The sequence below is a fragment of the Podarcis melisellensis genome (assembly GCF_964234715.1).
Source record: "Podarcis melisellensis genome assembly, chromosome: W".
NCBI classification, from domain to species: domain Eukaryota; kingdom Metazoa; phylum Chordata; class Lepidosauria; order Squamata; family Lacertidae; genus Podarcis; species Podarcis melisellensis.
Genome location: NC_138535.1, coordinates 9051649 through 9073982, shown reverse-complemented (window position 1 = coordinate 9073982; position 22334 = coordinate 9051649). Strand labels below are relative to the sequence as shown.

At 47.9% G+C, this 22334-nt stretch overlaps 1 protein-coding gene and 1 long non-coding RNA gene across 2 annotated transcripts in view; one reads left to right on the top strand and one right to left on the bottom strand.

Annotated features, from left to right (window-relative positions):
* LOC309361168 overlaps window positions 1-22334 on the bottom strand; it is a 510060-nt gene that overhangs the window by 446915 nt on the left and 40811 nt on the right. The window lies entirely within an intron of this gene.
* Window positions 1198-22334, top strand: part of LOC309361212 (nuclear pore complex protein Nup214-like) — a gene marked incomplete at its 3' end in the record, with an annotated part of 50473 nt that continues 29336 nt past the window's right edge. Inside the window, exons 1-4 of the mRNA XM_081896144.1 lie at window positions 1198-1282; window positions 1733-1803; window positions 3711-3774; window positions 5190-5293. Of these exons, the coding sequence (XP_081752270.1) occupies window positions 5279-5293 (15 nt within the window). The 5' untranslated portion in view covers window positions 1198-1282; window positions 1733-1803; window positions 3711-3774; window positions 5190-5278. The remainder of the gene's footprint in view (window positions 1283-1732; window positions 1804-3710; window positions 3775-5189; window positions 5294-22334) is intronic.

Below are 22334 nucleotides of genomic sequence, written 5' to 3'. Positions count from 1 at the left end.
GAAAATAGTCAGCACCTGGGCAATGTGATCCCTTATCGGTTCCCCTGGCGACAGCTTCTTCTCAAACAGAGAACGTATCACATGAATCTTAGCCCCAGCTGTGGTCCTCTGATGTATTCTAGTCAGAGCAGACCAAATCTGATGACAGGTACGTAAGCCGTCTATATGAGGGAGCTGCGACGCCTCAAGCGCCATCACTACATGGGACATGGCCTTCTTGTCTTTCTTTGCCGCTGCAGTGGCTCTCTCCACGTCTGCGGCTGTTGCATTAGGCCCGGCCACGACTGGATCAGCCTGCGTGCATTCCCACAGCTGCTTTCCCTCCAGCCAATAGTACATGCGCTTATTCCAGTCTTCCCAATTGGAGCCATTGAGCCTTTCGAAGGGAATATTGAAGCTCTCATGGCCCTGTGCCTGAGCAGCAGCCATTCTCCTCCCGTTCTCCCAAGGGGCCCCTCAAGCTGTACTTACTCCGTACCAGCTGCTTGGCTCTCCCTTCCGTGGAGAAACGTTATCGGCTGCGTCCCAGCCTCCAGCTCTTAGCTGCTTTTTAGCTCCAGCTCTCTGTGTCAGAAGCTCTCATTGCCTCTCGGAAGCAGGCAATTAATCATCCTTGCTCTCCGGCACCCAGTCAGCTCCCGTTCCGCTCCTCAGCCGCAGACCGCTGACTTCCAAAACATTCCTGGAGCTCACACCGACTGCTTTACGAGCGTTGTCTGACCTTCCATAACCTGTGCGAATAGATCGATCTGGCCCTTGATCGATAGAGCCGCGACTTCAGACAGCTTTACGATCCCAATCAATCACTTACAGCGGTCCGGCACGCTTCCTCCCAAGCTGCGCAATAACTCCTGCTGTCTCTTCTCAGTCACGGCTTTTAGCAGAGTAGAACACAGCGTGTAAAGCAGTCTTCCTCCTTGTAAGCACACATAGACAGATTCGTCTATTTACAGCTCTTTATTAAAACATTACAGCATCAAAGTCCGTCACTGCTGGCAGCCATTGCTGCAAACATGTCTCCCTCTCAGATACACAGAGGGAACATCCTTCTCCCCTCAGAGTCACAGGGGGAACTGAAAGTACAGGGAAAAAGCTCCTCCTTAGCTTCTGTCTCCTCCCAGCTTCTAACAGCTGACGTCAGCAGGTGACACACACCAGGGAATTTAACCAGTTAAGTTCTGAACTATAACATGTCTGTCCGATGGAAGCCTCTCTGTCCTGCAGGTGGCAGATTCCGTGAAGATCTATGCAACTCTCCCTGCTTCAGTGGCTGTTACATCAGGTTAGTAGCATGACTTTTAGACTGATGCAAAAATCCCTGTTATAAATCAGCTGAATTGGAGTTCCGATTTACATATATTTTAGAGGTACAGCTCAAAGTAAGCCTGATTGCACCATATGGACTATTGCAAACAAGGGTATCTCATCAGGAACCTTTGGCCCTCCCAATGTTGCTGAACTCCAACTACCACCCACCCCTGGCAGCATCTAGAGGGCCAACATTTCCCCTCTCCTACTCTAGGGTATGCTCTCCTGAGACCATCGTTGGCTGCACCTTCATGTTGAATGGACATTCTATTGCATTCCAAATTTGAGATTGTCGTGTTTGAATAACACTTGTGAGGGCAATTTAAGCCATTTGCCAAATTGCACTGGTTGGTTTTGTTGTTGCTATTTCCTTTGCAACTGCTTAATGATGCCTGCTTGCTTCTCTCTCCCCCCCCCCCTTTAGTGTGTTGGAGTCCTAAAGGAAAGCAGCTGGCTGTAGGCAAGCAGAATGGCACAGTGGTCCAGTATCTCCCTGTAAGTCTGTTTTGTTCTATTTGGCCTATAATGATCTGCCTCCTCCTGCTTCTCCCTCTTGGTTCTTTCCTGTTTTGTTCTCCCTATTCACAGTTCAGAAGATGGAGTCTTAAGCATAAGGGTAGCAGAAGTACATGTCTGGGAATGGCTGTAGTCTAGAGCTTGAGCATCCATTTTGCATGCACTAGTCCCCAGGTTCAGTCACCGGCACTGTCACGTAGAATGAGAATTTTGATTTTGTATAGTAAGCTAGTTTTTTCATGCCTTCACACTCCTCTCTATTCACCATCTAGGCAATCAAGAAGTTTAGCAGCACAAGGCTGCATATGCACCATACATTTAAAACACATGATTTCTTTCCCCCCTTCCCCAAGGAATCATGGGAACTGTGGTTCTGTTGGGGTAAACTATGGTTCTAAGGATTCTTAGCGATAAGCCATGTGCTATGAATGCATGGCTGTGCACCTAGCCAGGCAAAAACACAAAGGGGGAAAGAGGGCTAGTAAGGGGTGTGGCTTGAGGTGAACCCTGAGGACAAAACAGAGGCTTGGAGGACTGCATTTGATCCCTGGGCCAAAGATTAATCAATTTTCTTTCATTTTATTTGTTTGCTGCTCTTCTACAAAAAAATCATGCTCAAAGCAGCTTACAACAAAGAAACAGGAATGCATTTCGAACGAACACTACTAAAACCTTCATAATAACACAGCACAACAAAAATATATCATACCAAAACCCCACATTTCAGTACTATAAATATAACAAGATTACTTAAGCACCATTTAAATTACCCTAAGACAATAATGTAAAGATTTAGTTAATTTAAATGTCATAACGCCAGTAATATCGCTTTGAATTTTGTTTGGTTGCTTGTCTCTAGCATTTTTGTCTTATCTTGCTATGGCTGTATGCTAATACAATAAAGGTTTGATTGATTGACTTAAGCACCATGCAGCATGCAATAGCAAAAACAAGGAAGCATCATAGTTTCACCTTAGTCCTAGAAGCACCACTCCTATGATGTTGCTTACAGTCCCTCTCCTGTAGCAGCAGCTTATAAGGCTTCCAAGGGCAAAGGATGGGATTGCTGGAAACACCTCTCCCATGATGATGTTCATCTCTGATATAAGTGAGTTGGGACCATGCCCATAATTAAGCGGGAGGTTAAGAGTGCCCACATTTGACTGCCAACAATCTCTCCTTAGAGGGATCTTTGGCTGCAAAATGCCTGTGCCTGAAATCTTGGAGCATTGTTCCCATTGAGAGCAGATTAGGGATAGGGAACTCATAGCCCTCCAGCTGTTGTTGTATTCCATGGGTAGGCAAACTAAGGCCCGGGGGCTGGATCTGGCCCAATCGCCTTCTCAATCCGGCCTGCGGACGGTTCGGGGATCAGCGTGTTTTTACATGAGTAGAATGTGTGCTTTTATTTAAAATGCATCTCTGGGTTATTTGTGGGGCATAGGAATTTGTTCATTCCCCCCAAAAAAATATAGTCTGGCCCCCCACAAGGTCTGAGGGACAGTGGACTGGCCCCTTGCTGAAAAGGTTTGCTGACCCCTGTTGTATTCCATCTCCCATCAGCTCCATCTAGCGTGGCCAATGGTCAGGGGATACTGGGAGTTGTAGTCCAAGAACATCTGGAGGGCTTCAGGTTCATCATCCACAGAGCAGACAGTACTGAGTGAAATGTACCATGTCATCAGATCACTGAACCATGGTAGCTTCAGATGAAACACTTTGGACATTTTTTTGAAAGTTCTTGTATAAATTCAGAGCGTTTGTGTTTTATTATTGCATGTGTGATATGAAGTGTTGCATTGTAAACAGAATACTTTGAAGAAACAAACCCCCCATATGATTAAACTTAGGGTATTCTAATCACTCTCATTCTTCTATTTTTTCAGAACCTGCAGGAGAAGAAAACAATTCCCTGTCCTCCATTCTATGATTCAGATAATCCTGTCAAAGGTACTGTGTTTCCTAAAATTTGGCGTTTTGACCGGTTGGTATTACAGTAGTACAGATGGATCATGTAATCACAGTGTTTCACTTACGTGCCTAGAATTTGCCCATCCATGAAATCCAGGCATATTGTGGAATGTGAGATGCTTGTTTTTGACTAGTCGTTGAAAAATAAATCTGGCAGGTGTTTTGCTCAAAATACTAAGTAGTATTTTATACCAATCCCATTTACAGTATGGATTAATATTTAATCTCCTGTAATTTAGTTGTCAGGGTTGTTAATGCAGCACAGTTACATAATTATAGTGCAAAGATTTGATAACGCCTTCCTTTCTTTTGAAAAAAAGTGCAGTTCTTGGGCATATTATCACATCTGTTACGTTAAATTTTTAATTCGTATATTTGTAATTGAAACTTGAAGCTCTTTATATGTCATGTTCCCCAAGATTAATACAGCAACAAAACTGTTGTACTCACAGCAGCCCCTTTGAAATTGATGGAGATGACTAAATTAGGCAGATTAACTTCAGTGTGTCTACTTGAGAAGAACTTTGCTGGATGCAGCCCTCTGTAGGGAAGGTTTCCAGTGTCCTAGATCCTTCTGTCTTCACACAGTACACAGTGTTAAGGAACACATAAAGGAACTGACCAGCTGCATTATACCAAGTCAGACTGTTAATCCACAAAGTTTAGTATTGCTTACTCTAACTGGCAGCAACTGTCTGGGATTTCAGGCTGGGGTGCCTCCCAGCCATACCTGGAAATGCTGGGGATTCAACCTGGGGCTTTCTGCATGCAAAGCAGGTGCTGTACCACCAAGATATCCCTCTTTGTCCCTCTTTGTATATAGCTCATTGGATGGACATATGCTTTTGACTCTAGAAATCCCATGTTCATCTCCAGGTGGGGCTGGGAGAGACTGAAACCCTGGAGTGCTGCTGCCAATTATTGTAGGCAGCACTCAGTTACCTGGATCAATGATCTGACATGATATTGGGAAGCTTCCTAGCATGAGGGGAAAGCAGCATAACTCAGTGGAAGGGCATCTGCTTTGCATGCAGATGGTCCCAAGCTCAGTCCCCCAGTATCTCCAGGTGGGGCTGTGAATGTCTCCTGGCTGAAATCCTGGAAAATCCCTGCCAGACAATATTGAGCTATATGGACCAGTGATCTGACTTGACATAAGGCAGCTTCCAGTGGGATGCATCCAACTGACTTCTACACAGGTTCATTTATTTCAGTGGGCCTACTCTGAGTAGGACCACGCTTGCATACAACCCTATGTTCCTGTGTAAATAATAATAATAATAATAATAATAATAATAATAATAATAATAGTAATAGTAATAATGAGTGGCTCTTGAGAAAAACAAAAGCAAAAAACCCGACAACCCAAGTTTACCCACATTTCTGTTTTCCAGTCTTGGACGTGTTGTGGGTCAGCACTTACATCTTCACTATTGTATATGCGGCTGCGGATGGGATCTTGGAAACTGCACCAGAAGTGGTGATGGCTGTGTTTCCTGTATGTGAAGAGGGGAAGCGCTGGGGAAGCAACTTCTATTTCTCTTGTGTTTGCTTTCTAAGTCTGTGCTGGCTACTGTCATTGCGTGTCTATTCCCGCCCCCTCCCACTGAATGGAATAAATACACAGGACACGGAATTTAGGTTAATGGGCGAAAAATGGCCACAACTTTATTGATTACAGGTAAGAGCAGTATTGGCTTTAGGCATTGGCCCTATCAGACTAACCGGTATAACCGGGAAGGGTTAAGCACCAACAGGGGGAGCCCCCGATATGCACATCCCTGGGCGCTCCCCGAGGGGTTACCGCTCGGGAGCGCGCTTTAGGCCCTAGCCTCCGTAGGTTTTGGACGAGGCGACACCCCCCGGAGTCCTTTAACGAAATACCCTTCAGCATTTTGGGGGAGGTGATGGCGTTCCTCCCCCCATCTCATTTGCATAACAATACCCCTGCCAATGCCTAACCGCCACACGAGCCGAGCTCGCCGCCAATACCCTCAAACCTGTAACCAATCCCTGATCCCCTCGAAAATGTCGGCAAGCCAAATGTCGCTACCAGCATCAGAAAGGTGTACGCCATCCCCGCGGTAGAGGGCCTCCTCGCTGAAACGGATGGCCAGGTGCTCAATGACCCAGCCACCCATCGCTGCCACTCTACGCACCACCGAGCGCTCCAGGAGCCTCCTGGCTCTAACCACCGCCTTCGGGTTTTTGGAATCCCTCCACACACGCCTCTCGAGCAGGGATGACCAGATTATAGTCAGGTTCGGATGGGAGGCCCGCAATTCCCCCAAGTCCTTAACTATATGCCACATTAAATCAACCCCTTTCCTATAAGCTAGGTCGTTCTCGCCCAGTTGTATGACCACCGCCTCCGGTGGGCCTTCAGCGGCGATTCTTTTTGTAATAGCAGGGAAGAATTCTTCCCATCGCATTCCGCGACGTGCCATCCAAGAAACTTCAACATTGTTTGGCAGTTGCAAACCGCACCAGCCCCTGGAAACCGCACGTGCTCTTGCCCAGTGGACAATGCTGTGGCCGATAATCCACAAACGCACTGTCGCGACACCTGAAAATTAAAGAGAGCAAGAGAACCGGATCAGTGGAGGCCGATGGAGGATGGAATGCTAGTATGTCTTGCGGATATACCCCTTGTAGGTGTTCGATTTCCACCGCCCCATATCCATAATCCTCTCTGCCGGTAAACCCATGTGCACAGCAGTGGTTGCGGCCCCGATGCGAAAGGAGTGTGCGGCGTACTCCTCAGGGGGGAGCCCAATGGCGGCGACAGCTTTGCACATAACCCTCGTGAACTGATGTTTTGACAGGCGGGAGCCATCTGCGCGTATGAAGAAAGGACCGCAAGTTTTCGGTCTTACGCACAGGAACTTCCTAGCATCCTTCAATGGGCAAGGCCCGGCCTTCTGAGTAGCCTGTAGGCGGATTAGGGCCCCTCTCCCCAGCTGATCCGTCTTAGAGCTGCGAATGTTTAAGATTACCTCGGAGCTGGACAAAGTGGCGTCCTCCAACAGGAGGCCCCTGTTATTTTTGACCGGTTGGTCCTCACAGACTACCTCGCTTATGCGCAAAGCGCCAAAGAAAGCAAATGAAAAGGCCGTGGAAAATAACCTGGCCTCATACCTGGACCAACAGATTACCCTGAGCTTCTTACGTATTTGACTAAGGATGTCATAAGTTATGGGTCTTCTGCAGTCAGAGCTTGGAGGCTGGGACCTACGCCATCCCTCCAGCATCCTCCGTACCATGAACTTTGCACAGGGGTCGACTGAGAACAGAGCTTTGGAGAAGAAAGATATTGCAGCGGAGTGAATATTCAAGGTTTTGGGGGCCCGCCCTAGGTCCCAGAGGCGCACAAAGTATTCTATAACCTCCGCCATGGACGGAGGCTTGCCTGGTTTAAAAGACCCTTTCTTTTGACGAAATGATGTGAAATCTAACCACGCCTTGTTATAGGATCGCAGAGTTGACGGTGCTACTGATAACAATACTCCCTTTATGGCTTCACGTTGCCAATACTCCAGAGGTGCTCCGGAAATGGCTGCGGCAGCTGCTGCGCATCCGGCGCCAGTAAGCGGAAGCGATCCATCTGGAAACGAGACAGAGCATCCGCGATACTGTTATCAACACCTGGTATGAATTTAGCTGAGGCATATAAGTTCAACCGCAGGCAGGATAGGACAAAATACCTTGAAAGGGGCGCTACTCTAGGCGAGCGGGAAGATTGCTTATTTAGAACCGACACAACTGCCTGATTGTCCGTCCAAAAGCAGACCCTGCGACCTTTAAATTGATCTGCCCATGAATGAATTGCTACGACGATGGGGAAGAATTCCAAGAATGTAAGGTCGCGCAAAATGGGTTTTCCCTGCCATGAAGAGGGCCATCGCTGAGCGCACCACTGACGCCGGAAGTAAACCCCAAACCCCAGAGAACCCGCCGCATCTGAATGGACCTGGAAGTCGGAATGAAGGGCCAAGCTGTCTTGCCAGAGAGAAATTCCATTATAGCCCTCTAGAAATTGCAACCAGACCTGGAGGTCTGATTTTACCGCCTTCGAGAGGCGCACCCGATGATGTGGTGACCGCAAACCTGCTGACAACTTTGCCAGCTGACCACAGAAGGGCCGACTGGGCGAAACCACTTGGCAAGCGAAGTTAAGGTGACCCAAGAGAGATTGAATTTGCCTGAGGGTAACCTTTTTCATGGGCAAAAGCTGTGAAATGAGCTCCCTAAGGGCCATCAATTTTTCGGCAGGAAGGCGCAATGTTTGGGCAATAGTATCGAGCTTGATGCCCAGGTACGTCATTATAGTGACCAGACCCTCTGTCTTTTCATTCGCTAGAGAGACCCCCAGCTCTTCCGCCATGGACGTGAAGGCCTGAAGTAAGGCCGCACAGTCATTAGCGCTGCTTGCTACCAAAATAAAATCATCCAGGTAATGCCCCACCCCTGCAGAACCAGTTTTGAATTTTAGCGCCCACTCGAGGAAGGTGCTGAAGCTTTCAAAAGCTGCACAAGCTATTGAACACCCCATTGGCATTGCTTTATCGATAAAATAAGCTCCCTGGTATTTAAAGCCTAGCCAACGAAAGTCATCGGGGTGGACTGGGAGGAGGCGAAATGCAGATTCAATGTCGCATTTTGCCAAAAAAACACCTCTTCCGAAACCCCGCACCAATTTTACTGTCTGATCAAAAGATGTATATTTCACCGTGCACAGCTCCTGGGGAATGGCATCATTGACTGACCCCCCCTTTGGGAAGGAAAGGTTGTGAATCATCCTGAATTCCCCCGGGGCCTTTTTGGGAACAATGCCCAGCGGTGAAATATGCAGCTGATCAATCGGAGGTTGTGCAAATGGACCAGCAACCCTACCCGCCGAAATTTCCTTCTGAATCTTTTTTGTCACTATGTCTGATCTCTCCAAAACTGACTTCTGGTTAGGGGGGCAACTGGAATTGGGGGTGAAAGCCACAGGAATTCTGAACCCTTGGGAAAACCCGTCCCATAGTAGATGGGCAGCTTGTCTATTAGGGTATAGGTTTAACAGCGTTCTTAGGGGTTGGAGCTTAATCGGGGAGTGGGCTAGGTCTAAAGATAAATTAGTAGCGATTTCCTGCTGCCCCGTGGGCAGGTCCTGGTGCACCTGAGGGGGCACCCCGGTTACCTTGGTGGAGGTGACCCCTGCCGCCCCGAAAGGGCTGCTGCTTGTCCTTATAGCAGTTGACAGCTGGGTGGCTACCCCAACACTTGTCACATTCGTGCAAGTACTTACAAGAGGTGCGCTGGCAGGCCCCTTTGTTGAAATCCCAGCAGTGCTTGCGCCTCTTTGTGTCCACCTTACCCGCTTTTGCTTGGTTGTGTGGTTTCTTTTCAATGTAAGATCCTACGTGATCCATCCAGTAGTTATTGTCCCTCTGATCCCATCGCGTGGAGGACAAAAGCGAAGCATTCCTACGAAAATCCTCATCGTACAAAATGGCCGCCTCATCTCCCGCTAGTTCCCGAGCTCTTCTCACGTGCGCCAGATAGGATGCGAGGTGGAACCCACGTTTTGGATAGGCCCCCACCACTATACCCATGAACACCTGGTAGCCATTGAGCCAGTTCTTGAATGTGCGCTCGGCCCTAGGGGATCTATATCTTTTCTTACTGTAATGCCGCTTTTTCTCCCCTTTACCCTTTACTTGCAGCGGCGGTAGCAATGTGAACATATCTATGAAGTCCCCGTTCAGTATCTTATCCCTCTTTCTCTTAGAAAGGTGATTACCCAAAATGAAATCGGTAGATGAGTGCGTTGAGACTTTAACATCTTCCACTAATGCCCCGTCTATCCATTCGAGAGTACCATTGAAAGTTTTCCGGTGAGAATTGGCCCTCCTCTCGTGAATCCATAAGGGGACACCAGTTTCTTCACCCTCCCCCCAGTATGATTCCATGGGGGCATCACTGTCACCCTCAGAAGAAGAGGTACCTGTGTCATCCTCTGAATCGGAGTTGTCCCTCCTGCTCTTCTTCGAGACGTGCTTCTTCTTGGCTTTTCGCTTCCCGCCACGGGTGGTGCTGCCTTGCGGGGCTGGTTCACAGGGAGTTGGCTCCGCCTGCTGTGGGGGTAACTCTTCATCTGAAGATGACCCCTCCGATGGGCTGTGGAGAGCTGGAGGATCCTGGAAAACACTAGGGATACCAATTGCCCCATGGGCTGCGCCCGAAGGGGCGGCGTTAGGTTGTTTGGATTTCCTTGAGGAGGCCTTGGATTTAGGCGCGTTGGCCTTGGCCCTCTGCGCACTAGACCTGGCCTTCTGCACCCGTGCCGTTTGTAGGCGTGTTTGGGGGCGACTGGGAATCCCCAAGTCCTGCTGTGACGTACTAGCCACTGCTGCAGAGGGACCAGCCTGGCCTTGTAGGCTGGGGGGGGGTGTCCGGGATGCAATCTTGTGAGATCTCAACTATGGCCGGGGCCAGGGCCGCCGGAGGCCCGCATTGTGCGTAGAATGCTTGAATCGCCGAAAACAATTGAGCTAAGGCTTGAGGGTTACCGTGCGCAACCGGTATTAGCGCACCCCCCGACTGGGATGGCTGAGGATTGCCCGTTTGCCATTGAGTCGGCGTTTGTTGGGCAACCCCTCACTATGCACTTACGTATGTCTATATGTATATATAACTGCCTATACAGTGACTACTAATAAAGCGATTATTTAGCCTATTGGGTAGAGCCCAGATTGCCAGTCAAGAAGGAAGCTATTATTGACTATTCCTTATTTAATTTATTTATTTATTTATTTATTAAATTTATTTGTCTATTTAATTTTATTATTATTATTATTATAAAAAAATTTAAATATATTATTATTATTATTTTATTAAACTGCCCTGATTAAAAGCAACCGATGGATTAATCAGGCAGATGGTGTCTAAAGAAGTAAAGCAAATGAATTGCTATCGCCAATGAGGGGCCAAGTAAATGATGCTGCCAGAAGCCCCTTGCACTCTTTTGTCCTTCTGCTGCCTTTATGAGTTAAGGCTTTTAAAAGCAGAGCTGAAATAGGATATAAGCCACAGTGCTTGCCAATTGCACCAATCAATTGCACCAATCAATCAATTGCACCAATCAATCAATTGCACCAATCAATCCTACAAGCAGCTCACAGACAGCACTTTACAACCAGCCCTCAGCCCTCCAAAGACCTTTAATTGCCTCTATGGGTTGAGGCTTTTAAATGGAAAGCTGAAATAACAATATAAGCCACAGTGTTTGCTAATTGCACCAATTAACTTCCAAGGCAGTCAGCAGTCAGGACTTTGAAACCAGTACTCAGCATTTCCAAAGACTCCTTTATTATATTATTATTTTTTAAAGTATTTTCCCCAATAACCACACTTAAAAGCCTGTCATTCAGAAACCTGCTACAGCAATAGATTCTCCCCTGTAATGCTGCAGACCTGGGAGCCCGCAGCGGGAGGGATCGCAACAATGTAGCTGCCTCCTGCACAGAGCAGCTTAGCCTATGCTGGCAATTTATAATAAGCGTCAGAGCTGCTGCTGAGAGAGAAGGGTAAAACAAAGCTGTAAATACAAGTCTCCCTAGTGTGTAAGGGGGCGATTATTCAAAACACCTGGCAGCAGGGGTTGCCAAAGTCCTCAGGAATGAGGTTAATATCGCTTATTAATTCCTCCCCCGAAGATCGGAGCAGCCCTGTATCACAGCCAAGCCTGAACCATAAAGAATATGCTTGCCAGTATCCTTCCCTTACTTAAAATGGCCGCCTGCGCTTCGCCACGTGAGCTCTCCAAAATGGCGACGGCCGTTTGCCAGTACCTTGCCCTTACAAAAGATGGGTGCCCAAGCTTCACCACGTGCGCCTGTAAATGCTGCTAGTTGCCTAGCTGCAGCGACGCCACAAACGAGGTGAAAATAAAGAGGCAAGAGGGGGAGGAATGTTAAAAGCTATGCAACAACGAATGCAGCCTCCCCACCACGAAAGAGGAGAAATAAAGAGGCTGGAGAAATAAAGGGGCTGGGGGGGGGGGGAATACTCCGAGCTACTTGATCACAAAGGCAGCCTCCCCACTGACGAACTCACCCTTCTCGAGGACCTTCCCCACACCCGGACAAGGTCCTAGCAGATGCGTAGTGAGCAGGGAAGCTGCGTGCACGGCTTAAAGCAGGGACGGATTTTAAACCTCACTGCCTGGAAAATTAGTCTAGGAAGATCCACAGCCCCGCAGATACCCGTCTGCGAAGAGAGGGGTGATTGGCTGATTAAATTACAAAAGACCACCCCCACACCCAAGTACTTAGCCAGCCACAGGACGATCAGGGGAGACTTTCTGGACGACCGCAGCTGCTGGAAGGAAAGAAAGGGGCGAGTATGGGCTATCCCGACCTTAAATACCCCTTACTCACCCCGCCTCCGCCGCCAGCCGATTGGCTGGCACGATGAATAATGCATACTAATGAACCCGGGATTCCCCTGTTCTCGCGGGGCTGTAGTCAGCCCCGCGAGAGTGTGAATGGGTCGTGAGACCGCAAAACCCCCTCCTCCTGATGTCGGAAGTGGCATTCTCACAATTTTGCTAGGTCTTTGCCCCTGGTTTGTGCTGCTGTGTCTTCCTGCATTTTAGGCTCTGGCTTCGGAATGATGAAAAAGTAGATGTAGAATCCCACTTCATAGAAACCATTTAGTCAAACCTTGCATGGAAATTGAAGCATTCACCAACCACAGCAGCCTCCACACTTCTGCTGTGAGTGTCAGTTTTGCTTGCCAAGTCCCCATACAAACATGTGTTAGATGCCTACCTCTTAGATGCACAGGTTTAACTTGTGTGTTTGGAACTTTCTTTCTGCCTGAGAGCCATGTTCTGTCCTGAGCAGCTTTCCAGGGACCACATGCCAGTGGTGAGCAGCAGGGTTGCAGGCAAAAGCGAGCAGAGCAATGGATGTACATTTTACCTCCAGATAGTAGGCTAGTTTCTATGGACACTCATAATAGTCCTTGCTGTCCTCCAGTCAGACAATCAAGAGGCATTATCAGAATTCCAGGATGCATCCCAGTGCAGCACCCTGCTTGTGGTTAACGCTTAGCTGGAATGAAATATTCAACGCAGCAATAGAGAAATTAAAATAATAATTTATTTGTCGGACAAATAAATGAGAGGCACAGTGGTATATGGTTACCAAGCTCTGGCCTGCCCTCCTGCCATTATGGCCAGCACTTATATTTCCTTAACCCAGCCCCCTTGCTCCTCCTTTGGCTGCCTCTGTCCAATCAGCCTGGTTGAAATTCCTATTGGCTGTTTGCTAGAACCAATCATAAAAGATACACCCATTTCCTATTACCTTTTATGGGAGACAAAGAGCTATATTTCCTTCTATTTATAATTGGCAAACAAGTAGCCATTAACCTCGACAAGGCACCTTAATTACCAGATCACCTTTGCCCCCTTAATTCTAAAATAGAGCAGATGGCTAAAACAGATGGTGGCTAATTTTATTTTAAACAGATGTCAGAGATCTTGGGTTCATATTGTCACGCATCATCAATGAAAGATCTCCTTCTTTGGAGATCTTTAAACAAAGGCCTGACAACCATATGTCAGGAGTGCTCTGATGGTGTTTCCTGCCTGGCAGGGGGCTGGGCTCGATGGCCCCTGTGGTCTCTTACAAATATATGATTCTATGAAATAAGAATCTAACATTTCTTAATTTCTAAATCCTTTGCATAATTACATTTAAGCCAATATATTTCATACATTAACATAAGATAAATAACTTTTTAAAACGAAAAGACCTTTGCAGAGTAAAAAGTCTCAAGTTTAAAAGAAACAAGGAACAGCTTAAAAAACGGCTCTTTACTCCCCCTCTTGCCAGCCAGTTGCTGTTTCCATTAGAGACTTGAGTGCTTTTGCAGCATTCTGTAATTTGTATGGTCAGTGTGACCTTTTGTTCCCAGCCTTTTTATGACCGCAATAAACCAGAGGGGCCCTCTGCCCAAGAGCTTGCCAGCTGCCTGCTGGTTTCCTGCCTCGAAAGAAACATTTGTGAATTTAAGCTAATTTTTAAGATACAACCTTGATCAAAAATATAAGCCTTGATCAAGAATACAGGCTTTGATCAGATGCCTCATTCCCCCCTTTCAAGCTCAAGGACCTTCATCCCAAGTGTCCTTGATAGCTTGACCTTCATCATATTCCTGAGGTAAAGCTCTGTATAGGGCCATGATATGAGGTAGAGTTTCATTTGAAATCATCTTGCTAATTGTACTTCTAAAACATGAAATGATACATGGCACCATACATAAAACCATTACTACTACTGTCAAGAAAAACAAGCAAGACAATAGTATCCCTTTGAGTCCCGCAACATTAGGTAACCAATTGGTGAGCCATCCCATATCCCATCCTTCCCATGTTTGTACTGGGACATGTGCTATACTCTCCATCTTTGTAGCCAACACACTGATTGCCTCACCATTATCAGAAATGTTAAAGCAACACGCATTCCCTGTCAAGTTCAAGACTCCACATAGGCCTCCCTGCCTGGCAAGTACATAATCCATTCCCATTTTCAGCTGCAAAATGGCGGCTCTACTTTCATCCAACTGTTGTGCAATAAGTCTCAAACTCTGGGCCGTTGCATTGGTTACAAGTTCCACTACTGCTTGCAATCGAATTATTCTTTTTAGATTATAAAGAGGATCCCATGCCCCTTGTATGAGCTCATCAGGATTCCAGGAGGCAGGTTCATAATAGGCTATAATGCGCTCTGGTGGCCAATCATCGGTATCGCTCCAACTTTGGGCACTTCCTCCTGCTATATGAGAAATATCAGCGTTTCTTCGTGTACGCTTGGCCGAACTAGTGGGCATAATCCATATTGGTGGTAATACCCATCCCAGGAAACAAGTCCCACTCCATTTGGAAGGGAGTTGCTTGTATGCCCATTCTCCACATATCCACCACAACCATCGGGTCTGAGGTTTTTGGTACGTGGAGTGCATAAGGCGAAATATCAAAAGGGGTATAGAGTTCACAGTGCAGTATGTTAGGTTGCTGTCACAGTTATGTTCCACACCATTTTCCATGCATGAATAAAAGGAGGTGCACAGGGCAAGGTATTCCGAGTTCGATAGGTAGTACCGTTTGCCCAGGTTTGACTATTCTTAATATAATCCCAAGTATAGTGGCAATGGGAAGAGCCTACCATGGTAGAATCAGCTGCATCTGATGATTTATGTACACAGAATTCCCCTTGCACAGGTATAACTCGTATTGGTTTAGTTGAGTTCCATCCGGGGAAATTCTGTACTTCTGTTTGGTGTGGCATTTCGCTTACCATACTGTCAGAGCTGCCCGAGGTCCCAGCTCACAAAGGACCAATGCCAGTGCGTTACTATTTACAAAAGTCTTTATTGAAGTTCAGTTTCGATTTCAAAGCCGCGGCGCGCAGCTCTACGTCTCAAACTCTATACCGCTGAAGCTCCGTCTGAATCTCCTCCCCCCAGACACCAGTTTAAGACTCTAGCCTTGCTCCACCTCTTCCTTTGCTCTTTCCTCCTCTGGGTCCGCCTGTCCGCTGGGGTTTTGCTCCTTCTAGACTCTTCTGACGCTGATTCCCCTGAGTCTTCCCCCTGCCTCCGGCGGGCTTTAGGACCTGGTTCCCAATCTGTGTTTCCTGCTGTGCCGCGCGCCTGCACATTTGAACTTGGCGCGCGCGCTCAGCCGGCAACCTTCCTCCTAACCGTTACACTGCTCCTATCACTGCTTTCCCCTTCGGGGAGGCTAGCTGAAACTGACTTCCCCTCTGTTCCCTCACTCTGCGATGGAGGCGTGACCAGCTCTGACTCATCTTCTCTCCCTGCTGGGGGAGACGCTGGCCCTGATCCATGGGACTCTCCCCCCCCCCCACTACGCTCTGGTGGGGAAGCTGGTCCTGATCTCCAGCTGCTGCTTTGGGAGTCTCCGCTGGCCTCTTGTTTCTGGTGCGTCCCCCCTGGCACTCCCCTTGCCCTGGCCATCGGCGCCCCCCTCTGGGAATCTTCTGATTCGCTGGAGAAGCTCATGGAATCTCTCGGGTCACTGTCATACTCCCCTACGCTTCCCTCAGATTCTTCCCCTTCGCTCTCTATTCCCTCTCTCCCCTGTGCCTCTGCTCCTGAGCCCCTGACACATACCAATGGCATTTAATGGTATTGGTAATAAGGGCATACCTCCCTCTGAATCATCTGGCCCAAGAGAGCAAACAAGGCAATTAGTCCTATTTGCAACATTGGCTACCATCTCAGCTAAGCCTACCCACATATTGTGGTCATGGCGGAATCCATATTTAGCAAATTTGGTCAGATTCAAGGACCCTTCCCCTTCCCAAGGGATCAGGATTAATAATAAAATCATGTTGATGTCTAGTATATGCATTCCTTCCACAAAAGATTACCTTATTGTGATAGCAAAAAAATATTAGCCCCAATATAATTCCCCCAGTGACAGAAATGGGGAACCACCAAGACCAAAACATATATCCCGAGGATCCCCAATGAATAATATTCCTGATAATTGTTCCACAGGGGGGGGGGCAGTCAATCAATTGTATAAGAGAATCTTCCCGTTCACAATCGCTGGTTCAGATGCTCCTCAAGCTTCAGGCGTGCGCAGGTCAGCCAGCTTCCAGGTTGTGGCTGCAGCAGGCCGGTCATCTAATGTTGCCCATGACCTAGCCCGTTCCCGGTAGGGCTAGATACAGGGGTTTTTGGAGAGAGTCAGTTTTAAAGGATTAGAGGGGTCACCTTTGCACGTCCAACTGCCTTCGGACTTCTTCAAACGGGAGTGATGAATCCAGGGGGTCACCTCAGCTACCTTCACCGCTGTTGGAGTAGAGAGCAAGACGGTGTAAGGTCCACGCCACTTAGGTGCAAGTGGATTGCGTTTCCACTCTTTCACCCATACGCTATCGCCAGCCTGGAACTGATGAATCGGCTCGGCAATGCTGCACGGCGTGCGCTCGAGGGCCCACCTGTTAAGAGAAACAAAAACACGGGAGAGAGATTGCACTTGTCCCTGTGTCACATGGTCTCCTATTTGTTTAAGGTCAGCTGGAATATCCTGAACAAAGGAGGGCGGCCTCCCATACAGGAGCTCAAAAGGTGACAACTTAAGTCTTTTTGTGGGTGCACACCGAACACGAAACAGTGTTATGGGTAACACATCTACCCATCCCAATCCCGTTTCCTGGGTTAATTTTGCCAATTGGGTTTTCAGAGTCCGATTCATTCTTTCAGTTTTCCCCGAACTCTGAGGCCTATATGCTGCATGCAGTCTCCATTTCACTTGTAGGACTCGACATACTTCTTGTACTACTTGATCAATGAATGCTGGCCCATTATCACTTCCAATGCATCTAGGTAATCCAAACCTCGCGATCAATTCAGTGAGGAGTCTTAGTTACCTCTCGTGCCTTTTCAGTTCGGGTGGGAAAAGCTTCAACCCATCCGGTAAGAGTATCTACAAACACAAGGAGATACTTGAATCCCTTAGAAGGGACCAGCTCTGTGAAGTCCACAATTAGGCTTTCCATGGGGACGTATCCCACATGTTGGATTCCAGGAGGTTGTACCGGTCCCTGCCTGGGATTGTTTTTAGCACAAAGAACACATTTCTGTGAAATGCAAGTTGCTAATTGTGATAGATTAATAATATACAACTTCCGACTGAGACTCTCTCTGGTTGCAGTACCGCCAAGGTGAGTAGATTCATGATAATTTCTTACAATTGTGCCTGCTAGGTGATGAGGTACATAAATCCTATTGTCCGGCAGGAACATCCAACCGTCCTTCACAACCGCTCCTTCCTGTTCAGCCCACTTCCTCTCTTCTGGGGTATAGTGAGGTTTAACTTCTTCTGGAACTACCTCTGGTATGAGGGCTGCTATAAATCCTCTCACAGGCTTTTGGGCTGCTTCTCGGGCTGCTTTGTCAGCAGCATGATTTCCTCTGGTTATTGGATCCCTTCCTCGTCCATGACCTTAGCAGTGCATTACAGCAATCTGTTCTGGAGCCCATACTGCCTCCAACAGGATTTCTACTTCAGGTCCATATTTCAAGGCCTTCCCGTGGGCTCCGATTAGACCTCTTTCTTTCCATAGAGCACCATGTGCATGCAGGGTTAAGAAGGCATATTTAGAATCAGTATAGATGTTTGCCTTACATCCGGCTGCCAATTGCAGAGCTCTAGTTAAACCTGTAAGTTCAGCTTTTTGTGCTGAGGTGCCAGCAGGCAAAGCTTCAGCTTCCACAACTTCCTCATTGGTGACCACAGCATATCCTGCTCGTCTGGCACCTTCATGCAGGTAACTGCTACCATCAGTATAATATACAACATCTGGATTTTTCAATGGTTCATCTTTCAGATTGGGTCTACTGGAATAAACTTCATCCATTATTTGGAGACAATCATGTGATTCTTCATCATCTACCTCTGGTAGGGGCAGCAAAGTTGCTGGATTGAGCATATTCACTACTCGTAGATGAATCCTGGGGTTTTCACACAATAGGCCTTGGTATCTAGCCATCCTTGGGTTCGTTAGCCAATAACTACCCTTATATTCCATGAGTGTCAGAACAGCATGAGGTACATTCACATACATCGTTTGGCCGAAGGTAAATTTATCAGCTTCTTTGACAAGGCTTGCAGTGGCTGCTACTGCCCTTAGACATGGAGGCCATCCTTTTGCTACTGAGTCCAATTGTTTAGACAAATAGGCTACTGGACGGTTCCAACTTCCTAATCTCTGGGTCAGGACTGCTGCTGCAATCCCATTCTGTTCATGTACATACAGCTGAAAGGGTTTTTCCGAATTAGGCAGCCCAAGGGCAGGGGCCTCCATAAGTCGTTGTTTGATAACTAAAAAGGCTTGTTGCTGCTCAGGTCCCCATACAAATGGGTCCTTTTCTGCACCTCGAGTGCTTTCATGTAAGGGCTTGGCCAGACTGCTGAAATCAGGTATCCATAGTCTACAAAACCCTGCTGTTCCCAGGAATCCTTTGAGTTGTTTCCTTGTGGTAGGTTCCTTGATAAGGCAAATAGCTTCTTTCCTCTCTGGTCTCAATGCTCGTTGTTGGTGTGAGATGTCAAAGCCCAAATATTTGACCTTTTCTAAACATAACTATGCCTTTTTCTGGGAAACTCGGTAGCCAGCTTCCCAGAGCAAGTGGAGCAGTTCCTCTGTCCCTTCTTTGCAGGTATCAAAATCCTTTGCCGCTAGTATAAGGTCATCTACATATTGCAGAACCACCTTTTCTCCAGGTATTGAGGGGTAACTTGTTAGATCCTTCGCCAAGGCAGTGCCAAATAAAGTTGGGGAATTTTTGAATCCCTGGGGCAATCTTGTCCAGGTTAGCTGGCCTTTTGTTCCTGTCAAAGGGTCTTCCCACTGGAAGGCAAATAAAGGTTGGCTCTGTGGTGCCAGCCGGCACTAGAAGAATGCATCTTTCAAGTCCAATACAGTAAAAAATGTTGCTTCTGGTGGGATCAAACTCAGCAAGGTATATGGGTTTGGTACATTTGGGTGCAAGGTCTCGATAGCCTGGTTTACGAGCCTCAAGTCCTGTACTGACCTGCATTCATCTGTCCCAGGTTTCCGAACAGGCAAAAGGGGTGTTGTCAGAGCTGCCTCTAGGTCCCAGCTCACAGAGGACCAACGCCAGCCGGTGGTAATGTACAAAAGTCTTTATTGAAGTTCAGTTTCCATTTACAAGCCGCAGTGTGCAGCTCTACGTCTAGAACCTAGACCGGCGAAGCTCCGTCTGAGTCTCCACCCCCTGTACACCAGTTTAAGAATCTAGCCTTACTCCACCTCTTCCGTTGTTCTTTCCTCCTCTGGGTCCTTCTGCCCCCCAGGGTCTCCTCCTTTCTGGACTCTTCTGACGCTGACCCCCCTGACTCTTGTCCCTCCTTCCGGCGGGCTTTAGGACCTGGTTCCCTATCCGGGCTACCTGCTGTGCCGCTCGCCTGTACATTTGAACTTGGCGCGCGCGCCCAGCCTCCAACCTTCCTCTCGACCGTTTCCGCGCTCTCCGATGGAGGTGTGGTCAATCCTGACTCATCTCCTCTCGCTGGTGGTGAGCAGCCTGATCCCGATACCTGGGACTCCTCCCCCCCACTGCGCTCTGGTGGGGAAGCTGGTCCTGATTTCCAACTGCTGCTCTCTGAGTCCCCTCTGGCCCCTTCCTTCTGGGGTGTCCCCCTTGGCACCCCCTTGCCCTGGCCATGGGCGCCCCCTTCTGTGAATCTTCCAATTCGCTGGAGAGACTCAGGGAATCCCTCGGACCACTGTCATCGCCTACGCTCCCCTTGGATTCCTCCCCCTCGCTCTCCATTTCCTCCCTCTCCTGTGCCTCTGCTCCTGAGCCCCTGACAGGTGTGTTCCATTCTGATTGGCAGGGCTTAAGCAGACCATATTTTAATAGGTGGTCCAAATGTTTCTGGATGCCCTCTGCTGCTCGCCGGGGTAAAGGATATTGCTTTACAGATACAGGGGTAGCCATAGGTTTTAGGGTTACTACAATTGGAGCTATATTCTTAGCCATTCCTGGTGGGCTATTTTCGGCCCATACTCCTGGTGGCACCTGTAGGGTTCGGAGGAGCTTGTTTAACTCTGTATCCAATGTGGGTTGGACTTGCAGGGCTGACATTAGGCGCCATGATTGTTCCTTAGGTACTGAGAGGGTAATTATTCCTGCTGCCTTTGATGGCAGTTTCATTTCTGGACCTTGAGGAGTGAAGGTGATTTGGGCCTGCAATTTGGACAGCATATCTCTACCTAAGAGAGGTATTGGACACTCAGGTATATACAAAAACTGATGGGTTAAACGATGTCCCCCAATCTGGCATTCCAAAGGTTGGAGGAAAGACCTCTTAGCTGACTGACCAGTGGCACTTTTAATGACTACACTTTTGGATGCCTTTTTCTGCAATAGTTCTGGGAGTACTGAGTATTCAGCCCCAGTATCAATCATATAGTCTATTAAATGGCTCCCTAATTGAATCGTGACCGTGGGCTCCTGGAAGCCTAACTTTATGGAGTCCGGTCATTCCTAGTCTTGGGTAAAATCCTCCTCTGCCAGTCCAATGAAATTGTCTCTACTCTGTCCTTGTCCAGGTCTCTGATATCTTCCATCTCGGATCATTCCCCGTCCCAGTCCCTGGTTTCTTGGGCCGGAGCCTGGGCCTGGGCCTACTTCTTCCAACCTCAGGGGTTCAGGACACTCCCGCTTCCAATGACCCTCCTTCTTGCAATTTGCACATTGATTCCTTCCCAGTGGTGGATTCCTTCCCCGCCCTCTCCCTCCATTTAAGGGGCGGTAGTCTTGCTTTACTGCTGTGGCTAGCATCACCATCTTTTCCTTCTGCCACTTCTCTTGTTTCTCAGCCTCATCCCTATTCCGATAAACTCGGCGTGCAATGGCCATAATTTGGCTCATCAGCATCCCTTCCCATCCTTCTGATTTCTGAATTTTCTTACGAATGTCAGAAGCGCACTGGGCCACAAATGTAGCAGTAATCATTCTGCTGTTTTCAGGGGCTTCAGGGTCAAAAGGAGTCCATATACGATAGGCTTCCTGCAGCCTCTCTAAAAAGTCTCCCGGACTCTCATTGGGTTTCTGTTCTACTTCTGAGACTTTAGACATATTAGTGGGCTTCTGGCATGCCTTTCGGATACCTTGCACAAGCGTCTGGCGGTAGGTGGTAAGCCTGGCCAGGTGAATTGCATTGTTTGGATCCCAATTAGGATCTTCCAAGGGAAAGTTGTCCTGGAGATGATGGTCAATATTAAAAATATTTCCCACTCTGGCCTGCTCACGCAAATATATCTGTGCCTTTTCAATTATGTCTCTTCTTTCCTCAGTGGTGAACAGAGTATTCAGGAGCTGGCGACAATCTGTCCAAGTAGGACTATGAGTATTTACTATTGAAGTCACCAAGTCCATCATAGCCTGAGGTTTTTCTGCAAAAGATCGGGTGTGTGTTTTCCAATTCATCAGATCCGTAGTTGTGAATGGAATGTACTGGAGGGTCGAAGTTCGAGGTGGCCTTGGTCCGGGTTGCCCGTTAACCAGCACAGGCTCCTCAAGTGCATCAAATACTCTTCTAAGAAGGGCTACTACGTGACCTTTCTCTTCGCTTTGCTCTAGGGGCCTCAAATCATAGGGGATGGTATCTGTCCCAAGGCGTTCTTTTAGCAGCTTTATACGCCTGGCTGTATTGCTTGCTGACCGATCAAGGTCTCCCTGTAACTTTTGTAATAGTTCTCTAGGACTTGGATGTACAGGGGTTTGGGGTGGGCAATCAGTTGTTCCACTAACGGAGACTGTAGATGGAGGTCTACTGGGACTCACAGGTGGAATAACCACTTCTGCTTGGGCTTTATTATAAGATTCCAATGCCTCCTGAAGATATTTATCATAATCAAGGAATCAAGCTCTGTGACTCCACCCCCATTATTCATTCCACTTTCTTGCCTTGGGGT